Below are 10,272 nucleotides of genomic sequence, written 5' to 3' on the forward strand. Positions count from 1 at the left end.
AGGTGGGGAGGGGTTTGTGCTTCACCTGGCTGTTCTGTTGTGGGCACGTGGGGCAGCCCCTAAAGACGGGTCAAGGTTTGGCTGGGCACAGGCCCTGGGATAGTGTGAACCTAGGAGGGTCTCAAAAGTGGGGGGAAGCAGCGATTCCGCACAGGCGGCGCTCACAGGGTCCTTAGGACGCGGGAGTCCTTGCGTGGGAATCTCGCCACGGGAGCCGCACTCCAGCAAATGCCGCAGCGCTGTCTCTTCTCCACTCAGGTCATCTTCTCGCTCCTCCTCCTATTCCGGCTCCGGTTCTTCACGGTCCCGATCCAGGTCGTCGTCGTACAGCTCCTACTCCAGTCGCTCTTCCAGGCACAGCTCCTTCTCAGGCAGTCAATCCAGGTATGGTGTTTCTTGCCCTTTGGCCGGCAGGCTCTCGAAAGCACCCTGTCCGCCGAATCTCAGAGGACGCCCAAGTCAGGAGGCACGTTGGGTTGGGTCACTTGGCCCTCAGTCCTGCCAGAACGAAGCGTGGGAGCGGCAACCTGGCCATCAGCCTGGCCCGTGAGCCCACAGGGAGGGATGCAGTGGGGCCTGATCCCGGGCCAAGGCTTCGTGGCTGCTGGGCAGTATTGCTTGCTGGAGGCAGCTGCCTGGGTTCAACAGTGGGGCTCTCACACCACCAGTGTTCCCTCCAAGCTGAGTGAGTGTGAGCTAGCTCACGGTTTTTAAGCCTCCGGCTCACACATCTTTGTCTCAGCTCAGGAAGGAGGGCTCCGGAGCAAACTGATTTATGCAGGAGCCCAATCGCTCGCTCGCCACTTTAATGCCAGGAGCTCACCAAGTAGAATTCCTGCTCATAAGACTCCACAGCTTAGAGGGAACATTGCACACCATCCCAGATCTTGTCCTACAATAGCCTCGGCTTGATCTTTCTCTGAAGTTATAGTGTAGGAACTGGCAACATTTCCTGAGTTTCAAGGAAGGGGGATAAAAATGTCCAGGTCTAAGATTTCCTACTGTGTACTACTGGAGGAGCTGCGGTGGCTCAGGTGGTTAAGACGCTGAACTGCAGGCTCTGGAAGGTCGGTAGTTCAGCAGTTCGAGCCCCGAGTGTGCCGCATGACGGAGTGAGCTCCCATCTCTAGTTCCAGCTCCTGCCAACCTAGCAGTTTGAAAGCAAGAAATTGCAAGCAGATAAATAGGGACCACTTCGGTGGGAAGGTAACAGTGTTCCGTGCGCCTTGGTGTTTAGTCATGCCGGCCACATGACCACGGAAACGTCTTTGGACAGCGCTGGCTCTTCGGCTTTGAAGCGGAGATGAGCACCGCAACCCTAGAGTCGGATTCGACTGGCTTTCGAGCAAGGGAACCTTTACCTTTTACCTTTTACTACTGGATAGGCCAGGGTAGACCAATCTTGTCAGATCTTAGAAACGAAGCAGGGCTGGCCTTGGTCAGTACTAGGATGGGAGATCCCCCCCCCCCCAAGGAAGCCCAACCCTGGGGTTGCAACGCAGAGGCAGGCACTGGCCAACCACCTCTGAATGTCTCGTGCCCTGAGAACCCCCACAGGGTTGCCATAAGTCAGCTGTGACTTGAGGGCAAAACCCCCAAAAGAACGTGTGCACCAAATTTTAACTTTTGTGCGTTGGTCAAGGACTCCTAACAGCATCGATGCCCCCATCCCTGAGTGAGGTATTCCCCCCCCACACACACACACACACAAACCAGTGTGCATGTTTGCGTGCTTCATAGATGCTCATAAATGTCATCTGCTCTGTGGCTTTCACTGTGTCAAATAGCAGAGGAAGCTTTGGCATTATGCAGCTGCTCGGGTGACCTTGGGTCAATCATAAGTTCTCTTAGAGCTGTTCTCTCAAGGGCAGTTCTCAAGAGAGCTCTCCCAGCCCCACCTACTGCACAGGGTGTCTGTTCTGGGGAGGGGAAGGGAAAGGGATCGTGAGCCGCTCTAAGATTCCTTCGGGTCATGAAGGGTGGGGTATAAATCCAATCTCCTTTTTCTTCTTCTTCATTAAAGTTGTGTCCTTTTTATTCCTGCATCCTGTGGAAAGTCAGTGAAGGAGAGCCAGTTTGGTGTAGTGGTAAAGTGCGCAAACTCTAATCTGGGAGAACTGGGTTTGATTCTCCACTCCTCCACTTGCACCTGCTGGATGACCTTGGGCAAGCCGTAGTTCTGATAAGAGCTGTTCTCGAAAAAGAGCAGTTTCTGTCAGAGCTGTTCTCTCAGACCCACCTACCTCCCAGGGTGTCTGTTGTGCGGAGGTGGAGGGAAAGGCGTTTGTAAGCTGCTCTGAGACTCCTTTGGGTAGTGAAGGGCGGGGTATAAATCCAATCTGTTTGGTGCAGTGCCAGTTTGGTGTAGTGGTTAAGTGCACGGACTCTAATCTGGGAGAACCGGGTTTGATTCCCCACTCCTCCACTTGCACCTGGCTGGATGACCTTGGGCAAACCATAGTTCTGACAAGAGCTGTTCTTGAAAAAGAGCCGTTTCTGTCAAGAGCTCTCTCAGCCCCGCCTACCTCACAGGGTGTCTGTTGTGCGGAGGGGGAGGGAAAGGAGTTTGTAAGCCACTCTGAGACTCCTTTGGGTAGTGAAGGGTGGGGATATAAATCCAGTCTCTTCTCTTCTTTTTCTTCTTTTCTCATCTGGGGTTTTCTTTAGACTTGGCCAGGGCATGAAACCAGAATAGCTCCAAGGGATCCAAAGCAATAGCAGCCACCTAGGATTTTTCAGGCGGTTCTTATCCCATTTCCATCCTGGTGATGCTAGGTTGAAATAGAGATCTGAAGGCCTCGAGGGGGAATGGAAAAATTCGTGGGGGTGTGTGTGCTTCCCCCCCCCCAACAGCCTTTTTTCCAAAAAAATATTCTGATGGAAAAGTTGGGGATTTGGGGGAGCATGAAATATTTTCCCTTTTAGAATGAGTGAAATACTTTTAAAGACAACGCGGGCATGCCGCAGACATACGCAGCTCTTAAATCCCAGAAGAATTCCTGCTCCTAGAAGGATACCGAATCTTCATGAGGGGAGCGTGCAGGGCTTTCAACTGTCGCATGCCTTCTGTTGGCCTTTTGACCCAGGATGGCTGATCTTTTCGCCTCTTCCTCAAACCACAGTGACACATTCACCCACAGGTTGGGCAACCCGTAGCTTGTTGCCCTGCCTTGCAGGAGAAGAAGAAGAAGAGATTGGATTTATACCCCGCCCTAAGGTGTCTCAGGGCGGCCTACAAACTCCTTTCCCTTCCCCTCCCCACAACAGACACCCTGTGAGCAATGCTCCCTCTCAGCTGTGGAGCCTTGTGAGCAAAAATTCTACTTTGTGAGCTACTGGCTTTAAAGTTGTGAGCGAGTGATTTGGCTGCTGCATAAATTAGCTTAATCTGGAGCCATCCTTCCTGAGCTAAGACAAAAATGTGTGAGCAGGAAGGTACAAAACTGTGAGCTAGCTCACACTAACTCAGCTTAGAGGGAACACTGCCTGTGAGGTAGGTGGGGCCGAGAGAGCTTTGACAGAAACGGCTCTTTTTCAAGAACAGCTCTTGTCAGAACTACGGCTTGCCCAAGGTCATCCAGCCAGGTGCAAGTGGAGGAGTGGGGAATCAAACCTGGTTCTCCCAGATTAGAGTCTGCGCACTTAACCACTACTCCAAACTGGCTCTCTACACCAAACTGGAGGGAGAAGAATGATCAGAAACTGCACCACAACCTCAGCAGAGAATTCTGAAAGTTCCATTGAGAACTGAGCTTTCTCTGACTACGTAGTGAAAGTTAAGGGACGCGTGCTGAGATAGCGTGGCGTGCATCAGTTTGCCGTTTTCTCTCAGGTATTGGGTAAATTTGAAGGCACGTATAACTTTTTAATTCCAGAAGTATCTCAAAAATTAAAATCTTGTATGTGAAATGATAAATTATGCCCTTTATGTTGTGAAAGTAGTAATATTAGTTTAGATTTGATAGGGCAGTAATTGTAGCATTTCCCCAAAATTTCCACTTTTCCCCTGGGGAAAAAAACATGTTTTTTTCCATGGCTCTAAAAATTCTGGAAATTTTACATCTCTAGGTTGGAATCTCCAGTTAGGGTCATTCACTATTGTAATTACACTTACGTATACCTAAACTCGGCATGTGACCAGGGCCATTTCCTGCCCGGGCACGGTGCCAAACCGACAGCAGTTGGCGGTTTGTGTGTTTGAATTGGCCGCTTCTGCCAAAGACAATACAGGATGGTGAAATGTCTAGGTGCACCAATAATGATCATCCCTTATCTGAAGGGGGGGGGGGCGTTGTGTAAACACATGTATGGCAGACTTCTGACTCATGAGAGTCCGCTCTGTTAACAAGGTCAGTTGTGTAGGAAAGCCTACAAGTCTTTATGGGTGTTTATAGCACCCCATGATAGTGTCAGGGAAGTGCATTACTTCATCTGGGCCCTAAGCCAGGCAGCAGATTCTCTTCCCACATAGCTTTTTGTATCCCCAGAATGGCACACGAGAGTCTAATGCGCAGGTACGGCCAAACTTGCTTAATGTAAGAGCCACATAGAATAAACGTCAGATGTTGGAGAGCTGCAAGGCACAAACAAGTATTACACACATGCTTTTATTGAAAAATATGCACATTTGCTTTTTATTAACATTGAATAAAAACAAAAGGTAAAAACAGGTACTGATAATGATATTTATTTGTGCAGTGATATCCATTTGTTTGCTAATGATATTTCTCTGAGAAAGAGAGAGAGGTGGAAAGAAAGAATTAAAGAGGTGGAAAGAAAGAGAGAAAGAGAGAAAGAGAAAGCAAGAGAAACAAAGCAAGTAAATGAGGGAGGGAGGGGGACGGAAGGAGGGGAGGGAGGGAGAGGTGAAAAGAAAGCAAGTTTAACTTTTAAATGTGTCCTCCAAGCCCCCCCCCCACGCCCACACACCAGCTGGCTTGGCTTGGAGAAGGGATTTAAAGAGACAAATGCCTTCTCCAAGCTGGTGGGGGGGGGGCCTTTGAGAATGCATTTAAAGTTTAAGAAGATGAAGAGATTGGATTTCTACCCAATGGCGCTTCACTACCCAAAGGAGTCTCTGAGCGGCTTACAAACTCCTTTCCCTTCCCCTCCCCACAACAGACACCCTGTGAGGTAGGTGGGGCTGCGAGAGCTCTTGACACAAACTGCTCTTTTCCAAGGACAGCTCTTATCAGAGCTACAGCTTGCCCATGGTCATCCAGCCAGGTGCAAGTGGAGGAGTGGGGAATCAAACCCGGTTCTCCCAGATTAGAGTCCGCGCACTTAACCACTACACCAAACTTGGCACCAAGTTGCTCTCTTTCTCTGCTCCCCCCTCTTCAAGCCTACCTAGGGAGGGGAATACTGGCTGGGGAAGGGAAGACCAATCGGGGAGGCGTGCCTCCCCTTTGTTTCCCCAGCCGCCCTGCTGGAAGCCGCACAATATCTGTGAAAGAGCCGCATGTGGCTCCTGAGCCACAGTTTGGCCACCCCTGGCCTAATGTATCCACTCTCTGGTGCACTGCCTTTCCTTCTTCCCAGAGAACCAGCCTATAATTTAAGCTGTTGCAGCCAAGAGCTTTAACCTAGAAGTGGCGCACTTTAGCTCAAAGTGGAAGTGCAAAGCTCAGCCACCCAGGTCCTGGAAAAGGAAGACCCCTGAATGGAGGAGTGTAAAGAGTGCTGGTTCACTCTCCCCTGTTCAGGACCCAGCAATATGGGGATTGGACGAGGAATGGGAAAGGCCCACCCCTGTTGGGTAACCACCAAAATGGCCCGGCCGCCCCCCCTCCCCTTCCTTCCGCAAATTTAATACCTTTCTCTCTTTTTTTGCATCATCCTTTTTTCCAAAGTCCAGGGGTTTTCCCAAGGAATGTGCAAGGGCTTCAGGGACTGGAAAGAGGGAAGTCTGTGATGTCGGATGCAGTGCAAGGGGAAAGGGGCCAAGAGACAGTGTAGGGCACAGACGTGCCATTCCTGCGTCCTGATTCCTGGAAATATTGGCAAACACTCCTCGGCCTCAGAGTTTACGAGATGTGTCGCCTACTCATTTTGAAATTTCCCTCCTCCAGTAGAAAACTTGTTGTTTCTCCGCCTGCCAAGAGGCAATTGAGGTTCTCGGACGTTGAGTCTACCCACTCCCATCCCGATGTTTTGTTTTATTGTATTTATTTATTTATCTTTAGATTTGTATCCCGCCCTACCCCGAAGGCTCAGGGCGGCTAACAAGGGCACAAAGTGCCAAGATTAAAACAATAAAAGCACATAATATAAAACAGTAAAATACAGTAACAAAATCTGACAGTGCTCCATTTGTCACAAGATGGGGTAGATCTTAAACCCAATGGTAACTTTCCCGAAATCTATCATCCTTTTCCTGCCAGGGGCACCTCGCACCCCCAAAGGGGCCAGATAGTCGTGGTGATGGTGCGACGGTGCATAGATGGCAATGATGGAGTAATAGTGGCGGCGGCTCTTACTCGAAAGCCTGGCGGAAGAGCTCCGTCTTGCAGGCCCTGCGGAACTGAGAAAGATCCCGCAGGGCCCGGATCTCCTCCGGTAGCTCCTTCCACCAGGTAGGAGCCGCCACCGAAAATGCCCTGGCTCGATCACCGCAAATTTAATATCCTTGGGGCCTGGAATTTCCAGGAGATGATGACCCCCCCGACTGTAGTGCCCTTGGGGGAACATATGGAGAAAGGCGGTCCCTCAGGTAGGCTGGACCCTGGCCATAAAGGGCTTTAAAGGTAAGAACCAGCACTTTGAAGCGAATCCGGTACGCTATTGGTAGCCAGTGCAGCGCTTTCAGCACAGGCTGAATGTGGTCCCTCCTCGAGAGACCCATCAACAACCTGGCTGCAGCATTCTGCACTAGCTGCAGCTTCCGGATTTGTGACAAAGGCAGCCCCATGTAGAGAGCGTTACAGTAGTCTAGCCTTGAGGTAACCGTCGCATGGATCACCGTGGCCAGGTCTTCACGGCTAAGGTAGGGGACCAACTACCGAGCCAGCCAAAGAGGATAAAAGGACGCCCTGGCAGTGGCTGCCACCTGGGACTCCATCGTTTCCCACACTCTCTTTCTCTTTGCAGGTCGCGCTCCTTCTCATCTTCCCCGTCTCCTTCCCCGACGCCGTCTCCACACAAACCTCCTGCCAAAGCGAAAGGGGAGCCTGCACTGCCGGCTGGAAAGAGGTAAAGCTCTGCGCCTGCCCCGGGTGAGGTGCTCTGCAGCCTGAGCTGAGCCCGCGTTGTCGTTTTGCTTGTCCTTAGGGCCCGGACTACCTTTTATCTGCGGCTTGCCGGGCCACAAGGCGCGTGCAGCAAGTCAGGCGTGGACCAGCCGTGGAGGCTGTGCCACTAAAGCGAGGATTCGCAGCGTGGTGCCCGTGGGCAGTGTCCCCTCTGAGTGAGTGTGAGCCGGCTCACAGTTTGTTAGCCTCCAGCTCACACATTTCTGTCTGAGCTCAGGAAGGGTGGCTCCAGAGCAGTGTTCCCGCCAGTAGCTCACAAAGTAGAATTTTTGCTCACAAGACTCCACAGCTTAGAGGGAGCATTGTGAACACTGTGTCACTTGCCTCCACCTTTATTGGCACCCTCCAAGCGAGAGGAGCTGGGTGGAGCTTTTGCCCAGCAGGGCTTCTGATTGGGAGGACAGATTAAAAGGCATCCTGTTAAACAAAGACCGATTTCCCACAAGCCGCTGCACTACCCTCGCTCTTCCCTTCCCCCCTATTGTATTTGTCTAATTTCCCACTATTCGCTGTGCGGCTGCATTTTGACCTGCAGCTTCGCCCGATTTCCCCCGTGGTCAAAATGCGGCCGCACAGCGAATAGCGGGAAACTGACGAAGAAGAAGAAGAGAAGAGATTGGATTTATACCCCGCCCTTCACTACCCAAAGGTGTCTCAGAGCGGCTTACAAACGCCTTTCTCTTCCCCTCCCCACAACAGACACCCTGTGAGGTAGGTGGGGCTGAGAGAGCTCTGACAGAAACTGCTCTTTTTCAAGAACAGCTGTGCCAGAACTATAGTTTGCCCAAGGTCATCCAGCCAGGTGCAAGTGGAGGAGTGGGGAATCAAACCAGGTTCTCCCAGATTAGAGTCCGCGCACTTAACCACTACACCAAACTGGTTGAATACAACCAGGGGAAAGGGAAGAGCGAGGGCGGAGCAGCGGCTTGTGGGAAATCGGTCAAAATCTCTTCTGCCTGAAATGCTGAAGAGATGCTAGCAGAGTTCTGTGTACCTTCGCTCCCTGATGTTTTGTGATTGGCTCCGCGGCCCCCCCCCCCATGGCAGCCATTTTTTAATTGTGCCCATCGCTGTATGCCAGAATTCCAAAGGTGGTCACAGGCTCGACAAGGTTGGGGACCCCTGCTTTAGCAAATGGGGTGTCTCCATGCCGGCGCGGGAACCGTAACCCTTTGTCCATTTTGCCCTCTCTCTTGAGAGGCACCGAGGATGATCTTACCTAGAGGCAGAAAGACTGGAGGAGCCAGAGAGGCTTCCGGGGCTCCGCGTGGGGTCTGAGTGATAGTGGCCATTTTTGGAGTGGCAGACCCTGAAGGGAATGTCCCAAAGGTGTATGGTGGGGTGGGGGTGGGGGGTGAATGTTTTTTTTTTCCCCTTCACCCTTCCAACCTTCTGAATGCTCGTGGGGCCTGATTGGTGGCTGATACTAAGCATCGAATCTGTTTTTAGCACTTTCTGGGCACTTCCTTTTGTGTTGTCATTACTAGCCCCGTTCGTTGCCCTTCTACGGAGAGCCAGGAAAGAACCTAATCAGGTCCTTGAAGAGTGGTCCAGTGACCGTGATGGCTGCGTGTGATTTAAAGCAAACACTACGGCCATGGGATGCTTAAATATTGACTTTTAAGGCTGACGTCGTCTCCTCACAAACAGAAGCACACCAGCTCCTTAGTAGGTGTGACACATGTAACCAAAGTACACACAGCAGGCCCGAGGAGAATACCTTCTTACCCACGAGCGGTTGTTTTGTTTTTCCAAGTGTCTTAACAAATCTCTTCTTAAGATGTGCTGTATACTTTGGGTCCATGGTAACATCAAGCGAAAATAGCTGCAGTGATGCGGGAACCCTGTGCCCCTTGGCGATCATCAGCGGGCTGGGGAGTGATAGCGGAAGTTGGTTTTAAGAAGTGGAGGCTAGTCTGAATTTGAACTCGTGTAGAATAAGGGTTCCACAGACTCCTAGAGTTGGGAGGGAGCCTTCTAGGCCATCTAGTCAAACGTGAACCATGTGGACACGTGAAGTCAGACCATCTGTCCCGTCAGGGTCAGTATTATCTACTCAGACTGGCAGCGGTTCTCCAGGGTCCCACTAGAGAAAGGTCTTTCACATCCCCTCCTGCCTGGTCCTTTTAGCTGGAGGTGCCGGGGACTGAACCTCGGACCTTCTGCATGCCAAGCAGAGGCTCTGCCCCTGAGCCACAGCCCCTCCCAAACACCATTAGACATGAACACCTGAAGCTGCCTTCGACTGACTCAGACCCTGGACCCGTCAAGGTCAGTGCTGCCCACTCAGACCGGCAGTGGCTTTCCAGGGTCTAAGGCTGAGGACCCCCTGGGGGACCTCCTGGCGGCACCTGGGTTTTGGCCACTGTGTGACACAGAGTGGTGGACTGGATGGGCCACTGGCCTGATCCAGCATGGCTTCTCTTCTGTTCTTATGAGGTCTTTCACAAGAGCTGCTGCCTGTTCCTTTTAACTGGAGATTCTGCTGGGGATTGAACCTGGGACCTTCCGCATGCCAAGCAGAGGCTCTTCCACAGAGCTGCAGCCACCACCACCCCCAATCAACGTAAGGAATCCATAGTTAGAGCATCCCTGGCAGATGGCTGCTGAGCCTCTGTTTGGAAGACCTCCAGTGAGAGTGTCCACCCTCTCCCCCCCAGGGGTCATTTCGTAGAAAAAGAGGTGCAGGAGCTCATTAGCATAACTCATTTGCATATGCCACACCCCCTGACATCACCGGAAGTGTGTCAGAAGGCAACACCCACCGCTCAGGCTCCACTGGACTGTTTTGGATTGCTAGCTATTGGGGGCGGGGGGGGGAACATGCAGATCTGTCCTCACAGAGGAGGGAGAGCTTGTACCTGAATAAAACATAGTCTTAAAGGTGCCACTGGACTGTTTTGGATTGCTAGCTATTGGGGGTGGGGGGGAACGTGCAGATCTGTCCTCACAGAGGAGGGAGAGCTTGTACCTGAATAAAACATAGTCTTAAAGGTGCCACTGGACTGTTTTGGATTGCTAG

The 10,272-nt window shown here is 51.7% G+C and overlaps 1 protein-coding gene across 1 annotated transcript in view; it reads left to right on the forward strand.

Annotated features, from left to right (window-relative positions):
• The window catches only part of ZC3H18 (zinc finger CCCH-type containing 18), a 39,369-nt gene that overhangs the window by 8,762 nt on the left and 20,335 nt on the right, over window positions 1-10,272 (forward strand). The window contains exons 4-5 of the mRNA XM_015417792.1: window positions 259-384; window positions 7,090-7,191. Of these exons, the coding sequence (XP_015273278.1) occupies window positions 259-384; window positions 7,090-7,191 (228 nt within the window). The remainder of the gene's footprint in view (window positions 1-258; window positions 385-7,089; window positions 7,192-10,272) is intronic.

The sequence above is a fragment of the Gekko japonicus genome, unplaced genomic scaffold, assembly GCF_001447785.1.
Source record: "Gekko japonicus isolate JY-2015 unplaced genomic scaffold, Gekko_japonicus_V1.1 scaffold5390, whole genome shotgun sequence".
Taxonomy (NCBI): domain Eukaryota; kingdom Metazoa; phylum Chordata; class Lepidosauria; order Squamata; family Gekkonidae; genus Gekko; species Gekko japonicus.